This window comes from Peromyscus eremicus, chromosome 8a (genome assembly GCF_949786415.1).
Source record: "Peromyscus eremicus chromosome 8a, PerEre_H2_v1, whole genome shotgun sequence".
In the NCBI taxonomy this organism is placed as follows: Eukaryota; Metazoa; Chordata; class Mammalia; order Rodentia; family Cricetidae; genus Peromyscus; species Peromyscus eremicus.
This window is the reverse complement of record NC_081423.1, coordinates 80,580,931-80,602,513: the sequence shown is the minus strand read 5'-3', so window position 1 is coordinate 80,602,513 and position 21,583 is coordinate 80,580,931. Positions and strand designations below refer to the sequence as shown.

The following is a 21,583-nucleotide window of genomic DNA, read 5'->3' as shown; positions in this document are numbered from 1 at the left end:
TTGTGATCTGGGGTAGGTACGGTCAGAGAATGCTCAGTGTGCGTACTCTGCTGTAGTCCTAAGGGGCCTACCCTGGATATGCTTATGCCCACGTTGTTCAGACAAATCTGGAGCAGGGAGGGTGACCAGTATTTGGCTGGCAGCTCTACCCATGGGGACTTTCTCCTGTCCCTGCAGAGAGTGGTCTTGTCCTTTGATTTCCCTTTCTACGGGCATCCTCTGCGGCAGATCACCATAGCAACTGGAGGTAAGGAAAAAACAGTGAGGTTGAGGGGAGGGCGCTTGGAGGTCTCGGCCTGACTCAGGGAAGCTCTTGAGGGACTCACTGGAGACAGGAGGATAGGTGGGCTGAGGAGGCAGTCAGGGAGTATCTTGAATGTCCCACTCAAATCAGGTGACCAGTGTGTGGTGTGCGCGTGCATGCGTGTGTGCGTGCGTGCGTGCGTGTGTGTGTGTGTGTGTGTGTGTGTGTGTGTATGTGCACACGCGCGCGTGTGCGTGCATCCATCCCACTGGACCAACACAGTCAGTCTGCATAGCTCTGGGGTCTCCACTTCTGAGTCTGAGCCTGAGGAAGCAGGGACCAGGGTCCCTGTGGATATGAGGAGTCTCTTTGATTCCTGTCATTGTCATTCTATTTCCTATTTCCCCTGAAACTGGGGAAGATGGGACTCACTTCCTCTTCCTTCTCCTACCCAGAGACAAGGGACAAGCATTCTCTCTCTAGTGTGGGCCATTTTTCTATCTCACCAAGTCCAGAGCCCGCCGGGTGGGGAGGGGATAAAGACCACAAGGCTCACGTCTAGCCCCTGCCAGTGGGAGTGGGCAGCCCTAGAGGCAGCCCCTTGAGCCATTTCTGGTGATGCCTCCAAACCTCTCTCCCACAGGCTTTATCTTCATGGGCGACGTGCTCCACCGGATGCTCACAGCTACTCAGTATGTGGCGCCCCTGATGGCCAACTTCAACCCCGGCTACTCTGACAACTCCACAGTTGCTTACTTTGACAATGGTGAGGTCTGATCTCAGAGGATAGTTCACCTTGCCCTGGGGGGTCCTGGCCTAACCCCTTCCTGGGCCCACAGTCACACGGGCAGACAGCCACCTTTCCATCCCACCCCAGGCCGTTTTCTCACTGTAAGAAGGGGACCGTTGAGCCTGATGAAGAGACAAAAGCTTTCTGGGGAACCTCCACTACTTCTCACTCTCGTCAGCCCCACCCCACCAGAAGACAGACATTTCCATTTTCCATTTTGTCTCCAGGGGTCAGGATAGGCAAGGAAGAAGGGGTACGCACACAGTACGAGATGAGCAACTGGGGCAGGAACAGGATCTTAGGGGGCCTCTGTAGCTCAGAAACCAGGCTAGTGGTGTGGGTTGTCCAGTTCCTGCTTCTCAAACTCACAAATGGCCCCCATCTCTGACTACCATGTCTGCTGGGTCCCCCTGCACTGGCTCCCTGTTCAGCCAGGTCTCTGTTCTCCTCAGGGACAGTCTTTGTGGTTCAGTGGGACCATGTTTACCTCCAAGGCCGAGAGGACAGGGGCAGCTTCACATTCCAGGCAGCCCTTCATCAAGATGGCCGCATTGTCTTTGGCTACAAAGAGGTGAGTAGCTCTAGAGCCTCCCATTTATCCAGCAAATCTTTATGGATAATCTGCAGTGTGCTGGGCGCTGGACTCGGTGCCAAGACAGCTCTGGGCTTATCTGTGGACTTGGTGCTTATGCAGATTGAGAGAGATGGTTACAGAGACCAATATGGAAGTGCCAGTCAGATTAGTGCCCCTACATAAAGGCTTCCGGTGCTAGAAGCCTGCTGTGGGGACCTTCACGTTGTCAGAGGCCAGGGGAAGCTTCCCTGAGGAAAAGGGTTGAAAACTGCAGGATGAACAGGAGTGAAGGAAGGAAAGAAAAGAATGAAGCGCCGTCTTACTTAGGGTTTCTATCACTATGAAAAGACACCATGACCATGGCAACTCTTATAAAGGAAAACATTTCACTGTGGTGGCTCGATTACAGTTCAGAGGTTTAGTCCGTTATCATCACGGTGGGAAGCAAGGCAGCATGCAGGCAGACATGGTGCTAGAGAAGGAGCTGAGAGTTCTACATCTTGACTCACAGGCAACAGGAGGTGGTCTGTCTCACTGGGCATGGCTTGAGCATATATGAGTCTTCAAAGCCCGCCTCCACAATGACACACTTCCTGTAACAAAGGCCACACCTCCTAACAGTGCCATTCCCTTTGGGGGTCATTTTCTTTCCAACCACACAACCACAGAACGGCATGCCGAGTTACAGGACAGAGCACGGTTTATATAAAGCACTAGATGAAGGTGGCTTTTCTGGAGTGGAGAGTTGGGGGACAGGATGGCACGCGGAACAACCAGATGCACCTTTGGAAAAGGCTACTGTGTCTCCAGAGCGGAGGACAGATTGTTGAAGATTTAAGGGAATGCTGGGAGATGGTCTAGGGAAGTGATACAGTTTGGAGACGGGAGATGAGAGAACCAGAGAGATATAAGAGCCACTGGGTTAACTCAGTATTTGGAGATGGCTGAGAAGAGGGAAAGCGGAGAGAAAAGAAAGGGAGAGGCCGAGGGTGACTTCCGGCCTGGGTGGAGCCAGAGGGTCCATGGAGGAGGAAGTGCAGGAGCCCTAGGATTTGGTTCCAGGGGTTCAAGTCCTCAAGCACTGAGCAGACAGCTGGCTGTGGAGCTCTGAGTGGGGACTTTGTGGCCGCAGAGGGTTCCGGGTGGATGGCCGGTGCCTCTTCTTCCCAATGCAGATCCCTATGGCTGTCCTGGAAATCAGCTCTGCCCAGCACCCTGTCAAGGCAGGCCTGTCAGATGCCTTCATGATTCTCAATTCATCCCCAGAGGTGCCAGGTGAGTCCCCATACAGTTACCTCTGTGTTAGCGGCTTTTCCCTTTCCTATGACAAAACACCCAGCTGATAAGTAAAATATCCCCCGGTAGTGCAACAAGTCAGATCAGGACAAATTAATAAGTCCAGGTTTAATCTGAGCAAAGCATTCCTGGGTGGTCCCAGGGGAAGAGGTGAAACCACCCAGCAGGTCTATAGGCCAGGTCTTACATACCCTGTAGGCGTGATCTCATCTCGGGGGGGGGGGGGGGGGGTAGCTGCTTGGTAGGCTTTCTCAGGGGCAGGGTCTGGAGAGAGAGAGATGGGGCTGAGATGGAGCTTCCACCTTAACGCCAATGAAGACAATTTAACGAATGTGGGTTTGTTCTGGCTCACATACACTCCATGTAGTGAGGAAGGTGAGGAGTCTGAGTGTGAGTTGCTGATCACATAGAGTCCATAGTTAGGAAGCAGAGAGAGGTGAATGCTGGTGTTCAGTCTTGGTCCCTGAAAAGTTTTCGCACCCAGACAGGCCTCTCCGCCGACACAACAATCCAAATCAGACCAAATCAGACCAAATTAGAAAAAGCCCCAGTTTAATGGGTGAAGCGCTCCTAGGTGATTCTCCTACCTCCCAGAGAAGAGACAGGTATGAGAGACCCAAAAACCACCTGTCTGTTTTCTGGGAGGCAGTTTAAATACCCTGTGGGAGTGGTCTTGAGCGTCTCTGGGGGAGGAGCCATGTTTGGTGGGACTTTCTGAGGGACAGGGTCTGGGCAGAGAGGTGGTGCTTCCACCAGAACAGTCCCTTGCCCATGGATACCACCACGGTATGCTAGGCCCTTCCTCAGCTGAACCTCGCTGGAACAGCCCTTTGGAGATGTGTCTCCTGGGTGATCCTAAATCCGATGAATTTGATGATGGAGACTAACCACCAAGCCCTCAGCATCCGTGGGCGATCCATCCGTGGACTCTTTAGAGTTCCCTGTGTCCATGGTTGTTCACAAGCACCCACTCCCACCAAGCCCCTGTCCCTTTGTCAGGTTATAATAGGATCTTCTGTTTTTCATGGAGGACTGTCTCCAGTCTTTGCTGAATGTGTAGGGAGCTATTTTTGAACTTCCTAAAGCTGAAGTGTGTGGCTCCCCACATTGTGTGACTCTGTGCAGGTCCCACTGTCATTTAATTCCCAATTCAAATCGTAAATACTAGTTGGTGGCCAATGAGTGCAGCTCACTGTGGTGTGTCTGTTAGAACAGCTGGAGGGGGACTGGGAGTGTGGCTCAGCGGTAGAGCACTGTGTGACATGTGCAAGGCCCCAGGTTCCATCCACTGTCGAGGCAATAATGAGCGGCACATTGGTGCATTTTTCTGAGGCAGTATCCTGGCCTGCACTGAGGTTTTGTTTTGTTTTGGTTTTTCGAGACAGGGTTTCTCTGTGTGACAGCCCTGGCACTTGCTTTGTAGACCAGGCTGGGCTTGAACTCACAGAGATCCACCTGCCTCTGCCTCCCGAGGGCTGGGATTAAAGGAATGTGCCACCACTGCCCAGGTTTTCACTGAGCTTTAAAGTGGGCCACGTAACGTGTGAAAGGCCTTGGGCTCACTCTCTTGTATCACAAAAAATAGTAAGTCACAGCCCCTGTTTTCCGAAGCGATGGCTCTTCAAAGGCTGAAAAGTCAGAATCCTTTAAGTCTGTTCCGCTTGGTAAGCAGGGAATCACTTGGATTACGTTGAGTAGCAGTGAACCGCTTCAGGGAGAGCACTGTGGTCTGCAGAGTATTGTTTCCATGGATATCCCACTGTCCAAGCCCAGAATGGGAGGCCTCTTCTGTCCTGTGCCCATGTTCAGCTCTTTCCTGCCTGAGATGATACAGAGTGGAATTCAGTTTTCCTGGTATGGAAGATTCTCCAGCCATCTGGGTATAGAGACACATGTCTGTCTGCAATGTCAGCACTCTGGCAGTGGAGGCAGGAGGACTAAGGAATTCGAAGCCAGGCTGGGTTGCAAGAGATGCTGTCTCAAAAAAATGAAACAAAACAAAAACAAAACAAACAAACAAACAAACAACAAAAAACCAAGTAGTCTAGGCAATGACTCAGTAGGTAAGTGCTTACCTACGAGCTAGCGTAAGAACCTGAGTTCAGATGCCCAGCATCCACGTAAGCTCCTCCCCACACCATGGCAGCACATGCCTATAGTTGTAGCACTGAGGAGGCAGACACTTTTGAACTTGATGGCAGCTAGTCTTGCCCAATCATTGAGCTCCAGGTTCAGCAAGAAACTAAGTCTCAAAAACTGAGGTAGAGAGCAATGGAGGAAGGTGCTGGCATCGACCTCTGGCCTACTCATTCACACAAACGCATGCACCTCCCCGCACCCCCACACCCCCAAAATGGAATATAATAAAGCAAAACAAACAGCAACAGCAAAAAATATGCCAGCCACTGAGTCCTTCTGTCTGCTGAGTAAGATGGGAGAGGTCTTAGGGCGGGACCAGGGGAGATTTGCTAGATACAGCCGGGCTTCTTACCATCACTCCCTTATGTAAACTATTGCTCACACTGTGATCAGAGTCCGCAGAGCGTTGTGATGCAGAGAAAAGCTGTGGGTGTCAGCAGCATCTGCTGGCAGAGGCGCTCACATCCTCCAGGCTGGCCGCAATGCTCTTCATTTGGCTGGAGGTAGTGCCAAAAGTGATTCCCTTCACTAGTTTTTTGGTGGTGGTGGTTTTTGTTTGTTTTTGTTTTTGGAGTCAGGATTTCTCTGTGTAACAGCCCTGGCTGTCCTGGAACTCTCTCTGTAGACCAGGCTGGCCTTGAACTCAAAGATTCACATGCCTCTGCCTCCGTAGTGCTGGGATCAAAGGCGTGTTCCACACACCCTGCTCTTTCACTTGTCTTAAGAGACTTTATTTTGCTGGACCTTGGTGGCACAGGCCTTTAATCCCAGCACTCAGGAGGCAGAGCAGGCAGATCTTTGAGTTTGAGGCCAGCCTGGTATACAAAGAGAGTTTCAGGACAGCAAGGGGTGCTACACAGAGAAACTCTGTCTTGAAAAAAAAAACGTTTTTTTCATGTAATTGTCAAAACTGACATATTGTGAATTAGTGGAATCAATTACTGAAGGCCAGATTATCCAGGGCTCAGGATTGTAATGTGAACTCTGGATGGCACCTGACTGGCCTCAGATGGCCCTAGAACACTGGTCCTCCTTTCCCAGAATTTCCTTTCCAAAGCCGCCTTGAGGCCAGATGTGTGTCAGAAGCATGTGCCATATCTCTGCGCCAGGCGGCCATGAAGGAGGTGGAGGCCTCAGAGCTGGCTGTAGAAGGGAGAGGGACCAGCCAAAGAGGATGTGGGAGGAGGATTAGCCACCAAATCTGGCCCACTTTGACTTCTTACTCTCCTGATAAAGGATCCTTCATAGAGAGAGCCTCACGTGATTTTGCTGTGCTCCTGTAGTCCAGTACTCAAGAGGTGGAGGCAGGAGGATGATTAGTTCAGGGTCATCCTCAGCTGCATTGTGAGTCGTCCCAGGCCTGTCTGGAGTACATGAGCCCCTGTTTCAGAAAGAAACAGGGAGGAAGACAGAGAAAAATATTCTTTTTTGTTGTTGTTGTTTTGTTTTGTTTTTCAAGATGGTTTCTCTGTGTAGCCTAAGCTGTCCTGAAACTCACTCTGTAGACCAATCTGGCCTCAAACTTGCAGAGATCCACCTGCCTCTGTCTCCCAAGTGCTGGGATCAAAGGTGTGCGCCTCTGGAGCTGAGGACCGAACCCAGGGCCTTACGCTTGCTAGGCAAGCACTCTACCACTGAGCTAAATCCCCAACCCCTTAACGTATTTTTAAAGTGCTCTTCTTTGGACAGTTTTCCCCCTGAGGGCCCTTTGTTCACCCTTCCACTTTTATCCTGTGTTCCCCGCACTTGGCCCCTGGAGTCTTGTGTTTTCATTTTCTGCCCTTTCTTTGCAATGATGAAGACCAGCTCTGCTTCCTGCCCTGAGCTGAAAGTTCCTCAGGGTTTTCTTCCAGGGTTCTAATCCTGATTATTGACTAAATAACCAAGTGAGTAAAGGAACAGGTAGATGGATGGATGGATGGATGGATGGATGGATGGATGGATGGATGGATGGATAGGTGAGTGAGTGGATGAATGGATGGATAGATAGGTGAGTGAGTGGATGAATGGATGGATGGAAGGATGGATAATGGATGGATGAGTGGATGATGGATGGATGGATAGGTGAGTGGGTGGGTGGATGAATGGATGTGTGGATGGATGATGGATGGATGGATAGGTGAGTGGGTGGATGGATGGATGGATGGATGACTGGGTGGATGGATGATGGATGGATAGGTGAGGGGTGGGTGAATGGATGATGGATGGATGGATGATAGATGGATGGATAGATGATGGATGGATAGATGGATGGATGGATAGATAATGGATGGATAGATGAGTGGGTGGATGGATGGATGGATGATGGATGGATGAGTGGATGGATAGATGATGGATGGGTAGATGGATATCTGGAGACCCACCATTGCACATTTCCAAATAATGGTTACAACATTTTGGGGTGACTTTTGTGACTGGACCTTTCAGTATCCATTAGTAGTGATCCTTCTCCTCTTCCTTCTCCCTCTTCCCTTTTCTCTCTCCCTCTCTTCTCTTCTCCCTGCTCCTCTTCCTTTTTCTCCTTCTGAGGCAGAATCGAATGTAGCCCAGGCTCCCCTTGAATTTTACATAGTGGAAGGCACCCCAGAGCTCTTGACCCTCCCGCCTCCACCTCCCCAGTCCTAGAATTACAGGTGTGCCCTACCACTCCTGACTCTAGCCGGAGCAATGCTGGCCTGCTGGTGGCAGGGGTGAGAACAAAATGGGCCATGTGACCCTCTCCTCTGAGCCAGTATCAGATCTGGATGGGGCAGCAGGCTTTCTGTGGACCTCAGTGTTTCTGCATCATGGAAAGTTGAAGCAGACCAAACAGAACATCTCAAACTGCCGGAAGTGTGGCTTGGAGACTGTTCCCATCCTGGTTCCAGAAAGCTGGCCATGCAGATGTTGGTGTGATAATCCAAAGACAAATGACTCCAGTATGGATTCTGTTTATAAAAATAAAAGTGTAAGGGTTGGGGGATTTAGCTCAGTGGTAGAGCTCTTGTCTAGCAAGCGCAAGGCCCTGGGTTCAGTCCTCAGCTCCGGTAAAAAAAAAAAAGGAAAAAAAAAAAAGAAGAAGAAGAAGAAGAAAAATAAAAGTGTAGCTTGCCGGGCAGTGGTGGCGCATGCCTTTAATCCCAGCACTCGGCCAGCCTGGTCTACAAAGCAAGTTCCAGGAAAGGCTCCAAAGCTACACAGAGAAACCCTGTCTCGGAAAAAAAACAAAAAAAAAAAAACAAAAAAAAAACAAGTGGTTGGGGATTTAGCTCAGTGGTAGAGCACTTGCCTAGCAAGCACAAGGCCCTGGGTTTGGTCCTTAGCTCCGGGAAAACAAACAAACAAATAAAAAAAATATACCAAAGTCATACACGCAAACAGGTACAAGGTGACACTTGAAGTGACCAGTGTTTTCCATTCAAGACAGATTTCTGAGCATCACCTCACACACTCCTCCATACTACCATTCATCTGCCCTGCCCCACTGGCACTGGCTACCCTGGTTCCCCAAGGACATCTCACATCCCCTGGGTGCATCCGAGCCCAGGGCTCAGCCCTACCTTTGCCCCGCCCTCTAGTGGGAGCCTTGCAGCATTCTGCCTTCCCTGGCTGTGGATTGTATGTCCTTGGACTTGGCTTCCTTGTCAAGCGCCTGTCTCCATCTGTGCCCAGGTTCCATGTCACCTTCCTTCTGACGGTGTCTGAGCGCTGGCCTACATCTTCGTAGGTAAGGAATTCCTCACATTCAGCTCTGTGCCTTCTTTGGGCTCCAGCCTGGGTCTGTCTGACTTTCTGTGGCCATCTGAAGACTTCCCTTCTGAGGCTTTCCACCCTGATCTGTGGTGAAGGGGCTTTCTATGGGTTGTGGCTGACATTCTAATGGGCAGATGAGGTTTTCAGGGCCATCTTTAATCTGTTCATGTATTCACAACCATTTTCTAAGCCCTGTTAGGTAGAAGGCCTTTGACAGGAAACTGGCAAAGACAAATGCCGGGTTAACGCTATCCTGGGGATCTTGAAGTCTAGGAGCAGGAGCAGGTGAGACAGGAATCTAGATAGTGACCGAACAATGTGGCAAGTGAGATGGCACCAATGATTCAGCCTGAGGGAGGGAACCAATCAGCTGAGCCCTGAGGGCGGAGCCAGGAGGAAAGGAAGGTTGGCATTAGATTTGAGGCCTCATGGTACAAAGGGGTGCCTTTAGGAGAGATGGCTCCTGGGAAGAGTGGACAGGGCCTGAGCTGTCAAAAGCCTAACTAGAATTTTCCATCCTCTACTTAAATGTTCCCAGGCTCTCAAGCTACCTTCTGGGCCTCTGTGTCCCTCCAGACACGTAAATGACAGGAAATTGTCCTTCACTCTGCTGCTCATAACATCTCATTTTCCTGTGGCTAAGGGTCTTCTTGCAAAAGACGTGTGTATGGGGAAAGTTGAGCATGATGACCTAGGCCTGTAATCTCACCACTCAGGATCCTGAGTTCAAGGGCAGCCTGGTACAGTGTGAGACTCTGGCCCAAACAACCATTAGTTTGTGTAGGTTTGGGGATGTAGCCCAGTGGTAGAGTTCTTGCCTAGTATGAATGGATCCTAGGTTCAGCCCCCTGCACTAAAAAAAAAAAAAATTATATCTGTGTGCATGTATTTATGTGCATACATATTTGTCTATGAAGGTGACTATTTGTACTTCCTGTGTATGTGTGTGCGTAAGTGGATATATTGTGGGTTGGTAGGAGTGAGAGATTCATTCCCACGACCTCATTCCTATAGTTTGGTTTTGTTGGTTTTTTTTTTTTTTTTTGCTTGTTTGTTTTTTTGAGAGACAAGGTCTCTCTACACAGCCCTGGCTGTCCTGGAACTCACTCTGTAGACCAGGCTGGCCTCAGACTCACAGAGATCCACCTGCCTTTGCTCCTCAAGTGCTGGGAGTAAAGATATGCACCATTATACCTGGCTCACTCCCATAGTTCTTTAAAAAAAAAATTGGATTTTTTTATTTTATGTGTTTGAGTGTTTTGTGTGCATGTGTGTATGCACATCACATGAATGCCTGGCGTCCCCAAAGGCCAGAAGAGAGCACTAGATTTCCTGGGACTGGAGTTCTAGGTGGTTGCTAGCCATCGTGTGGGTGCTGGGAATCAAACTTGGGTCCTTTGTGAGAGCAAGTCCCCTTAACTGCTGGGCTAACTCTCCAGCCCACTTCTAGCTCCTGATGGGACACATCCTCTTAGGACCATGGTACCCCTGTAGACACCTGGACGTTACTAAGTGACTTTTTCTTCATTTGAAACAGGGTCCTGGGGGCTGGGGATTTAGCTCAGTGGTAGAGCGCTTGCCTAGCAAGCACAAGGCCCTGGGTTCGGTCCTCAGCTCCAGAAAAAAAAAAAAAAAAAAAAAAAAAAAAAGAAAAAAAAAAAGAAAGAGGGTCCTTTTTGTAGTCCAGTCTAGCCTCAAACTCAGTATCCCCCTGCTTCAGCCTCGAGACTGCTGATATTGCAGTCACATATCACCACACCTCGCTCCACTATGCCTGGCTGCATTTTCTTGATTAGCGATTGATGTGGTTGGGGCCACCCCTGGGCAGGTGGTCCTGGGTTCTGTAAGAAAACAGGTCGAGTAAGCCATGGGGAGCAAGCCAGTAAGCCGCTCTCCTCCATGGCCTCCTGCCTCCAGGTTCTTGCTTTTAGTTCCTGCCCTGACTTCTCTCAGTGATGGGAATGTGACCCGAAAGGTGTAAGCTGAAATCAACCCTTTCCTCCCCAAGTTGCTTTTGGTCATGGTGTTTATCACAGCAGTGGAAACTCTCAGACAGTGGGAAAACCAACACACAATCATCCAAGTTTTTGGATGCTGGTGTAATTGTTTACTTTCAAAGACAGTTCTGCAAATGTTCCTTTCTGCCTCTTCTAGAAACACCAATAAGGATGCTGAAATTGGGTGGTAGAGCATTTACACCACAGGAACCAGCCAGAGCTCACGCACCCTCCCCAATGGCTGCTGAACACACACCACACACACCTCTGGGGATGGTCTGGAGCTTTCCTAGCCCTAGGACCTGAGGCAGTTTGTGTGTTTTTTGAGACAAGGTCTTGCTATGTAGCCCTTGCTTGTCTAGTACTCACTATGTAGTCTAGGCTCCCTCCCACTCATAGCAATCCTCCTGGGGTAGCTCCTGGAGTGCTGGGATATGCCAGGATACCTAGGTGAAACCTGAGTTTTAAGTTTGGCCATTGGATTTGAAAAAAAAAAAAAAGCCACATGGCTTTGAGCAAATGATACATAGAGATAATACACTCAGTTCTCACTTCTTCCTCTAAAATGCAGTAAGCAGTGACATCAGTCCACGAACTCCAGAAAGATGCCAGGGCAAATGAGATAGTCCAGATCTGGGAGCTCTGTCTGACATGTGCTGGATAGAGCCGGCTCCAGGGTGGCCAGCAAGTTGCTGGGTGCTCAGGACTTAGCAGGTACCCACACCTACATACTGGATGAGTTAACTGAAGACGTTCATGGTGGTGCTGGGCTCTTGTGTGATTTTCCTCTTCAACTGCAGAAGGTGTTTTCTATCTAAGGCGGTGGCTAGGCTTGGTTGGTAATGTGTTATAAAAAAATTTATTTGTCGGCCGGGCGGTGGTGGCGCACGCCTTTAATCCCAGCACTCGGGAGGCAGAGCCAGGCGGATCTCTGTGAGTTCGAGGCCAGCCTGGACTACCAAGTAAGTTCTAGGAAAGGCGCAAAGCTACACAGAGAAACCCTGTCTTGAAAAACAAAAAACAAAAAACAAAAAACAAAAAATTTATTTGTCTGTGGATTAACCTGTCTGCACCTCAGTTTCCCCACTTGTGATATGAATGGCGGGACAGTATGTCTTGGCTCCCTTGCAGCTCAGCCCGAGGCATCTGAGTGTCACTTCTGACAGAGCCTAGGCAGTAATCCCTGGGAGGTCTGGACCCTTCCTCCCACCCACTGTTTGTCTGAGGAGCCGTCTGGGATGGAGGGAAGGGAAGAAGCAGGAGCCTGGATCTCGTCAGAAACCATCTGCTTCCAAAGCAGAAGTTCCCCAAGGAAGGAAGGCGCCTCAGGCCTGGGTTGGTCATTTTCCCTGGCAGGAAAGGAAGGTCAAGGTCCTCCAACAGCCCCAGAGGACCCGTAGGATGTGTGAGCTTGGGGCAAGTGTGGCGGGAGGGAGAGCTGAGACCAGTGCTCGCTGAACTGTCCTTAGGGACCCGTTTGCCTCCTGAACGCAGACAGCCCCGTGTTTCCTGTTGCTCTGCTTCTGGTGAGGGTCCCCAGGGGCCAGGCAGTGGTGGGGATGGCAGAGGCTAGGAGGGCAAAGCAACCTAGTTCAGGTTGCTAGCCAATGGTCAGGGCCTCTGGGGGGACTCTTTTGTCACAGCAACTTCCAAAGTGGGAGGGGACTGCCAAAGCTGGTAGAGGTTCTTTGATATGAAATATGCTGGCGGGTGTGTGTGTGTGTGTGTGTGTGTGTGTGTGTGTGTGTGTGTGTGTGTGTGTAGCAGACCGGAGGGACGAGAGAAGGGAAGAAGTGGAGCATCCTTCCTCTCCATGTTTATAAACATTGGTTAGAGTGGAGTTTGAGAGGTCTGGAGAGGCTGAAAGTGCCTCAGAATCTCAGCCGGACTCAGAGGAAAGAGAAGCGCACAAGCTGTGGCCCACACCTTTAGACCCAGCACTCTGGATGCAGAGGCAGGCGGATCTCTGTGAGTTCAAGGTCAGTGTGGTCTACAGATTGAGTTTCAGGCCACCAGTCAAGGCTACCTAGTGAAACCCTGTCTCAAGAAAAACCACAAAACAACCAAAACAAAAAACCCAACGCCTCAAAAAAAAAAAAAAATCAGTAGAATTATTTAACTAGTCCCATTTCTCAGTGTGGCTTACTGAGCCCAAGTCCCTCAAACAAGGTCACCTGGGCACAGTGGCAGCAATCTCACTTCCTCTTCTTGTGTGGCCCACCTCCTGGCAAAGGCTTCTCTTTCCCCATGGTCTCAGTCAGTCTCCCCAGCTTCATTCCAGGGCAGTGGCAGACCCTGGCGGACCCTGGGTGACTGCCGGCCCCTCCGGGTGACCTGGGAGTGGGCATGCTGGCATCTCAAGTGCGGCCCCGGGGCTGCAGCTCTGCCATCACTTCTGCTTGCGAAGGTCTGCCTGGGATGCTGCCCAGAGCAGCTCCTCCTACTTCTGTGATTTCCAATGTTTGGGGGCTGCAGCGGCTTCTGTGACCCCGAAGCAAGGTGGTGAGATTGGACGAGCGTACCAGCTGGGATTTAGTCATAGGTTAGCTAAGTGGGGATAGTTTGGAGGTTTAGGACAAGCCTTGACGAAGCACACCTGAAACACAGACGCCTCCTCACCCTCCCGGCATCCAGGCTCACTTCCTCCTGAGGCTTCTCTTCCCTACTGCACTCTTCTGCCATCTTGGGAGTTTTCCTCAAACCACCTTTAGCCGAGTGAAAAACTTGTATTTCGGCCTGCTCTGGGTTCCTAGCTGAAGCAGAAAAGGAGTGTACTGGGGAAATACTAAAGCGAATCTGCAGGAAGAATTGAGGGCGGGAAAGATGAGGGCCAGGGCGGGTTGGTGACCACCACCAGTAGTACTTCCTGTTTCTCTCCACAAAACGGCTTCCTTCTCTGGTTTTCCCCCTGGGACTGAAACTTTCAGACATTCACAGCCAAGCTTGCATCAGAGAGCAAAATGGTTCCAGGTCACAGGTGGAAAGGCTTGAAGAAGGTCTCATATCGGTCCAGCCCTGAGCCAATTACTGGGAGGGCAGACTCCCTCCAGGGCCATATATATGTAGACATGAGTTGGGCACAGTTGCCCCAAAGGGAATGCTGTTTCCATGGGGAGGAAAGGGAGTTGAGCGGACCAGCATACACCTTGGCTCTGGTGGGAAGGAAACCATCCTTGATCGTGATTCTTAGCTGAGCCGGGATACCGGAACTTTTGAGACAGCCAGGTTAGGCCCAGCTCTTCAGCTAAAATTCTAGTTTTCCCTCTTAAAAGCACTGGGACAGGTGTTTCTCTTTCCACTTCATTAGCAGAACACCAAGGCTCAAGTGACTTAGCCAAGGTCACCCAGTAAGTCCGGAGCATCCTGCCTGTAAGGGCCTGGGGGAAGTGTCTACAGACAGGTGTGGGATTTAGGCTTGGTTCTGGACTCTGAACCTTGGCTAAGCCTCTATACCAGGAGGGGAGAGCTGGGGCGTGTGTAGTCAGCCAGGGCAGCCTATCTGTCTGTGAACATTTGCCAAGCAGTCGCTGTGGTCCAGTTCACAGCCAGGTTCTCGTCACTCGTCCAGTTAGAAGTTAGTAAGGCGGTGTGGGGAAGGCACTCGGCCTGAGTGGAACAGAGCAGGGAGCAGCTTCAGAGCGCTGCTCAGAGGAAGCAGCCCTTCAGGGGGGTCTGCATGAGTGAGCTGGACACAGAGAGAGAATGGACAGGTGCTGTGAGTTTATAAGCAGCAGTTGTGAAGTTACCCAAGCATAAGGAGGATGCCCTAGGTCCTGACTCCAGGAGCAGCCAGGCCCCCAGGTTCAGCCTGCTTTGCACATAGGCTTTCCTCCCAAGGCCAGCCCCTCCCATGTAGTCTCCCTCCTGTAGCTTCAGCCTCGTTATCCCAGGCCGCCAGGTTCACTTTCTCCTTCACTGGCTGCATACTAACATCTGCTGGGGTCCTGGGCACAGGCCTGGGAGCCCTCTGACTATGACATGCTCCTGATGGGACAAACTACTTCTGCTTCAGAGTCTCGGAGACGGACCATTTTTGAATACCATCGTGTGGAACTGGACTCCGGCAAGATCACCAACACATCAGCTGTGGAGTTCACCCCATTGCCAAGTGAGTAGAGGCAGTGTGCTGCTCTGGAGCATGCTTTAGACTGAAAAGTACTGGGTTCTGATCTCAGGCCCAACTTCTGACCCCTGGGGACACAGTCGCCTAACTTCTCTGGGCCTAATGTCCCCACCCTGCCAAGCTGAGGTCAGGGCTGGGGCCACACAGGCCAAGCTGAGTACAGAAATGGCAGCCTTGACATGGAGCAGCTCACCCCAGGCCTGGGGCGTGGTTTCTGTCTAATCCATGGCATCAATTGCTAGGGATACATATCTGAACCCCACAGAGCTGAGCCTGGAGACTGCTTGGACAGGGATCCAGAAATAGATCTCTTAGTCTTTGATCATCTTTCCCCTAGAGGAGGTGTCCCTGGAGGCTGCCTCACTGGGCAGCCTCGGTTGAGATGGAATTTGCTATGGAGCCAAGGCTGGCTTCTCCTTTGTGGTGATCCTCCTGCCTCCACCCCCTAAGAGCTGGGACTACGGGCGTGTGCTACTGCACCAGGTTTGGATTCATATTTTTCCAGAGGGTTTTATTCCTTCTCTTGTCTCCCGAGTCTCCCTGCTGCCAACTGAAGCTGTAGCCATTTGCTGGCCTTTGGTGACATTTCTTAGGACATTTCTTATGGGGTTGTACGGACAACCCCACCACCCACACGCCCCAGCCCCTGCCGCTGCCGCCACTTTTCTCTTCCCTGGAAGTTCTAGGAATAGATAGCAGAGAAAGAAAAGAAAGTTTTGTCATGAGTTCTGGGCGTCATCTCAGCCTGGCTCAGGCAAGTGTCTTCTCCCAGAACAGGGAACGGCCCCAGATCCCAGGGCCATTAGAAGATGAGGACACAGCCCAGGTCACAGTCAGCCACCAACCCAGTCACCCTCACTCAGGCAAGAAGCTCAAAGGCCTGGAAAGTAGGCGTTTCCCAAAGACCACCATCAGAGTAGATCTCGGGCTCTAGGAAGGCCTGTAATTCCCTCTGAGATGTTAAGGCAGGAGGACATTGAGTTCAAGGCTAGCTTGGGCTATATAGAGAGACTGTCTTTGGAGGAAATCAAACCTTAAGTCCTAGAAATCAGGAGCAAGAATATCCAAGGCCAGGCTCAACTGCCCCAGTAGTACTGGGTCATCCTGGGAGTGCATCTCTAAGACTCTCGGGAGGCAGGGCAGGGACATCTGCAGTGGGACCTCAAGACTGAACATTCTGACTGCAGGCTCAGACAGGCCCTGATTCAAACCCAGACCTGCAATTCTTAGCTCCAAGACCCACCAAGCCTCAGTGTCCCCCTGTGAAACGGGGTAAGGAAAGCTCCTGCTGTGGTTTCCATATACTCCAGACTCCCAGGACATATGAACGGCCTGTATTGGTTTTTTGTTTGGTTGGTTTTTGTTTTTTTTTTGCTGATGTAACAAAATACTCGACAAAAGCAAACTTAAGAAAGGAAAAGAATGGGCTGGAGAGATGGCTCAGTGGTTAAGAGCACTGGCTGCTCTTCCAGAGGTCCCGGGTTCAATTCCCAGCACCCACAACTCACAACTGTGGCAGCTCACAACCCCAATTACAGTGAACTCAGCACCCTCACCCAGACACACGTGCAGGCAAAACACCAGTGCACATAAAATAAAACCAATACATTAGTTTTTAAAATTGGGGGCTGGAGAGACAGCTCAGAGGTTAAGAGCACAGGCTGCCCTCCCAGAGGACCCGGGTTTCTAGTGGTGTTTGCTCCACCCATGACCGAATGGCAGCCTGAAGGAATTCCAGCCCCCACGTGGCAGCTTACAGCTGTCTGTAACTCCAGTTCCAGGGGCCGATACCCATGGCAAAACACCAATGCACATACACATTTTTTTTTAAATTAAAAGAAAGGAAGGGAGCCGGGCAATGGTGGCGCATGCCTTTAATCCCAGCACTTGGGAGGCAGAGGCAGGCAGATCTCTGTGAGTTCGAGGCCAGCCTGGTCTACAGAGCAAGATCCAGGACAGGCGCAAAGCTACACAGAGAAACCCTGTCTCGGGGGAGGAGTGGGGGAGAAAAGAAAGGAAGGGTGTACTTCGGCTCACAGTTTGAGGACACAGTCCATCGTGGTGGCAAACGGGTGTGGTGAGAACAACTCACATGGGGTCGGCAGTCAGGACGCTTCAACTCACCAACTGTGCTACCCTACCACATTCAGGGTGGGTCTTCTGTTCTGGGTTATACCTCTCTGGGGAGGGTCCTCAGAGATGCCTCAGAGGTGTTTCTTCTAGGTGATTCAAAATCCAGTCAATTAGGTAGTGAAGATCAACCATCCCAGAGACCAATGACCAGGAAGGCCAGAGAGAAGAAAGCAAGGGAAGGAGGAACGCCTTTTCGTAATCTCAGCACACTCAGGAGGCAGAAGCACACAACAACATAAGTGAGAGACTCAATAATGACCTTAAATGGTCCCCAAAGTCAGAGACGCTGCAGTTCAGGAGGGACCCGGAACTCAGGAGCTTTTCCCTGAGAGGCAGTGACAAGATGCTGACAGCTTCAGCCTCCTCTCTTGCAGCCTGCCTCCAGCATCGGAGCTGCGACACCTGCATGTCCTCGAACCTGACCTTCAACTGCAGCTGGTGCCATGTCCTGCAGAGGTTTGTGTCCAGGTTACCCACGGACTTCTGAGAATGGGGGTGAGGGTGGGGTCGGGCAGGGGGTGGCCAGGGCCCGCTGACAGCCTCAGGCCTCACTGCCCGCTGTCTGCTAGAATTAGGGCCTCTCTGCCCAGTGCCACTCTGACTCCTAGGACAAGAATGCCACAAGTAAGTGTCTCTCAAGGCTTGTACCTGATCAAGGTGGGTGTGTGGGTGTAAGGCCTGGGGTAGCCAGGCTCCAGGAAGACTGTCTGAAGACTCCAGAGGCTGTAGATTTCCCAGGAAGGCTGGCTCATTCTGGGTTAGGGCTTCTCAAAGAATAGGCCATAACTGGTCACTCGAAAATCACTGGTCCCTTCTGTCATGATTTCCAGGGAGACCCCAGGTCTGCATCTTGTTTGTTTGTTTGTTGTTTTGTTTTGTTGAGACAGTGTTTCTCTGTGTAGTCCTGGCTGTCTTCGAATTCACTTTATAGACTAGACTGGCCTTGAACTCACAGAGATCCACCTGTCTCCACCTCCCGAGTGCTGAGATTAAAGGTGTGCACCATCACCACTCAGCACAGGCCTGCGTCTTAACATGGCACCCCATTTATAAGCAAGTGACAGGCCGTGACCCAAAGACTTATCACTGCCTGGTGAGCTCCATGGCCCCCCAAAACTGCCCCAATGTCTTGGGGGTGCAACAGGTTTCATGAAAACCAGGAGTATGGATGCTGCAGGTATTGGAAGTTCAGGACATTCTGGATGAGATTCAGTTTTGGGGATAAAGTTCTTAAACCCAATGCATCTTCCAGTCCTAGTTCTGGAATCATCTCCTCGCAGATTAGACTTGTAATTCAACCTTAGTTCTTCTAGCCAAGATAAATAAATGTCAGGAGAAGGGAATTCCTTTGGGGCGCTGACTCTCCTGAGAGCGGGAAGCTCTACAAATTCCAAGAGCCTTTAAAGCCATCTTGAAAATTGCAAAATTACAGTCTCTAAGTCTCCATGCAGCTGCTGCAGCGGTCAGCATTTCCTTTACTCCCCTCCAACATCCCAGAGCAGAGACAGAAGCTCTTCATCCTACAGACTGCCAGCCTGGCACACAGGATGCCAAGCCACCCACCAGAGAGCGGCAGGGACGGGGTGCCATCCATCCCTCCAAGATGTTCTTCCCTCCGGGTGTGTCCTCCTTCCCTCTTTGGGGACCTCAATTCCTTTACCCTATGAAATGGCGTAGAGTACATGACTCTGGGAGGCATGAGTGGGGCGCACACTGTTACCGCAGCTCCTGCAACCCCAGATAGCATTTTACCAAATGCATCCAAGGCCCTTAGCAGGAGAGGCACAGAGCCCCAGGGGAAGTGGGTGGCATAGACCCCCTAACTATCTTCCGAGAGGGAGGCTTTACTCTCTGTGGTGAGGACCACCTGGAAGGCTTGGTAAAAAGGGCAGCTGGGCTGGATGTGGTGATGTAGGCTTTTTTTTTTTTTTTTCCGGTTTTTTGAGACAGGGTTTCTCTGTGTAGCTTTGCGCCTTTCCTGGAACTCACTTGGTAGCCCAGGCTGGCCTCGAACTCACAGAGATCCGCCTGGCTCTGCCTCCCAAGTGCTGGGATTAAAGGCGTGCACCACCACCGCCCAGCCGTGATGTAGGCTTTTAATCTCAGCATTTAGAAGGCAGAGGCAGGCAGATATCTATGATATTTAAAGTCATCCTGATCTACTTAGTGAGTTCTAGGACAGGCAAGGCTACATATTAAGACCCTGTCTCAAAAACCAAACTAAAAAAAAAAAAAAAAAAAGCCAGCCCAAGGCTAGAGAGATGACTCAGCTGTTAAGATCACTGGCTGCTCTTCCAGAGGGATCCAGCATTCAAATCTCAGCAGTCAGGAGTTTAAAACTGTCTGCAATTCCAATTCCAGAAATCTGAGGCCCTCTTCTGACCGCTGCAGGTACTACACACATGTGCTACACAGACATACACGCAGGCCAAACACCCATATACATAAAGTAAAAATAAAATATACCTTTAAAAAATCCATCTGGGCCGGGCGGTGGTGGCGGCGGTGGTGGCGGCGGCGGCGGCGGCGGCGGCGGCGCACGCTTCCCAGCACTCGGGAGGCAGAGCCAGGTGGATCTCTTTGAGTTCAAGGCCAGTCTGGTCTCCAAAGCGAGTTCCAGGAAAGGCGCAAAGCTACACAGAGAAACCCTGTCTTGAAAAACCAAAAAAAAAGAAATCCATCTGGGCATGGTGGCACTTGAGAGGATGAGGCAGGAACACCAGGAGTTCAAGGTCATCTTCAGTTGTGTAGTGAGTGTGAGACCCGCACAAAATGTGATTCCCCAGGGACCAAGATCCCAGGAGCCTGATTTTTGGAGTGCTTCTTCTCATGCATTTTCAGAGCCGAGCAGCATTTTCTGAGCCTTGGGGTGATACTTCAGATGACCTCACATGATCCCTGGGATCTGGGGGCTGCTGCCAGGCATGACTCAGTATCCGACCCGTGCTGAGCCATAGGAAAATGGGTCAAACATAGCAAACCCTTCCTTCACCACCGCCCCCAGTTAGGGACCACACCCAAACTTAGAGACAAGACAAACTTAGTGGAATAAGAGCTGGAGTCCCTGAATGTGAAGATGCTGGCCAGGTGGGGAAGTGTAGGGGCTCTGCTGGTGAGCTCTATCTCTTCGACAAAACAGGGATGCCCCATCAGAGGGCACAAGGGAGCTGAAACCACCCATCCCAGCCAGACACCCACAGCACTGGGCTCACTCCAGCCCATGCTTCCCCCAGCCAGCTCTCTGGAGCCTCAGCTCCAAGTGAGAGTTGATCCCAGTTCTCTGAAAGCCAGAGGGTAGGGCCGGGACACTGGGGACACCAGTGGGCCAGTGGGTGTCTTCTCCCCTCTCTCCCACTCACCCTGCCCTCTTTAGTCACTCAGGGTCCCCCTTCCCTGCTCTGTAAAAGAAGTTTCACCGACCACGGCAGGTACTTTCATTTTATTCTACACTGATCCCCACCACTTGTCCCCTTGACTCATAGTGGAGTCTGTGGGTGGCCTTAGCCCTGGAAATGATGGTCATAATTCTCACCTTACCATGTCATTGTGAGGGTCCCTTGAGATGGGTCTGGTGCAGTGGCAGACCACCAGATATTCCAGAGATACTCAGTAAATGGCCTGTTCCCACACTCTTCTCTGAGTCAGTGTTGGCTAGCTTGAGACTTCACATGTGCTGTTAAACCCAAACTGAAGACTCCGGATTATGGTATATTGTTTTGTTTTGTTTTATTTGTGTATATGGATGTTTTTCCTGAATGTATGTCTGTGCACCATGTTCATGCCTGGAGCCTTTGGAGGCCAGAAGAGGGCATTGGATCCCTTGGAATTAGAGTCACAGACAGTTGTGGGCCTCCCTGTGGTTACTGAGGATGGAACCTGGGCCCTTCTTGTCTGGAACTTGCCCTGTAGACCAGGCTGGCCTTGAACTGCTTCTTTGGCATACACCACTGCAACCAATGTGAAGATTCAGTCTTTTGTGTTGTGTTGTGTTTTTCTTGTTTTCTGAGACAGGGTTTCTCTGTGTAGTCCTAGTTGTCCTGGAACTTACTCTGTAGACCAGGCTGGCCTCGAACTCAGAGATCCGCCTACCTCTGCCTCCAGAGAGCTGGGATTAAAGATGTGTGCCACCACCACCACCACCACCAACAACAACAACAACAACAACAACAACAACCGGGCTCAACTTAGTCTTAAAAGGCTCTACCAACATCATCAAAGAAGCCTGAGTTCCAACCTCCAAACTGCGCTTTGTCGCTTTGTCGTCCAGCCCCTAAGAAGTGAGAGAAGAACAGTGGTTGGCCCAGCTCAGCCTCTGGAGGCCCAGTGAGATAGCCCTCAGGGAACTTGGCTTTGATCTCACTGGGTGGGCACACGGCAGCTGCTGGAGCTGAGTTAACTTGCCGAGAATTCTTTCTCTGAGCTAGTAGCTTGGGATGTTATTCTTCCATTGCGATATGCTTGGGTCGCATCTGGCTTAGTAGCTTCCTCTGGCACCAAGAAGGAAGAACGGAAATTTAAGCAGGATGCTGGCAAAGAACATTCTCCAGTTCATGCT

General features: G+C 50.9%; 1 protein-coding gene across 1 annotated transcript in view; it reads left to right on the top strand.

Moving 5' to 3' along the window:
- The window catches only part of Plxdc1 (plexin domain containing 1), a 73,330-nt gene that overhangs the window by 34,839 nt on the left and 16,908 nt on the right, over positions 1-21,583 (top strand). Inside the window, exons 5-10 of the mRNA XM_059270720.1 lie at positions 178-247; positions 888-1,010; positions 1,487-1,605; positions 2,784-2,883; positions 14,785-14,880; positions 17,403-17,484. Coding sequence (XP_059126703.1) covers positions 178-247; positions 888-1,010; positions 1,487-1,605; positions 2,784-2,883; positions 14,785-14,880; positions 17,403-17,484 — 590 coding nt within the window. The remainder of the gene's footprint in view (positions 1-177; positions 248-887; positions 1,011-1,486; positions 1,606-2,783; positions 2,884-14,784; positions 14,881-17,402; positions 17,485-21,583) is intronic.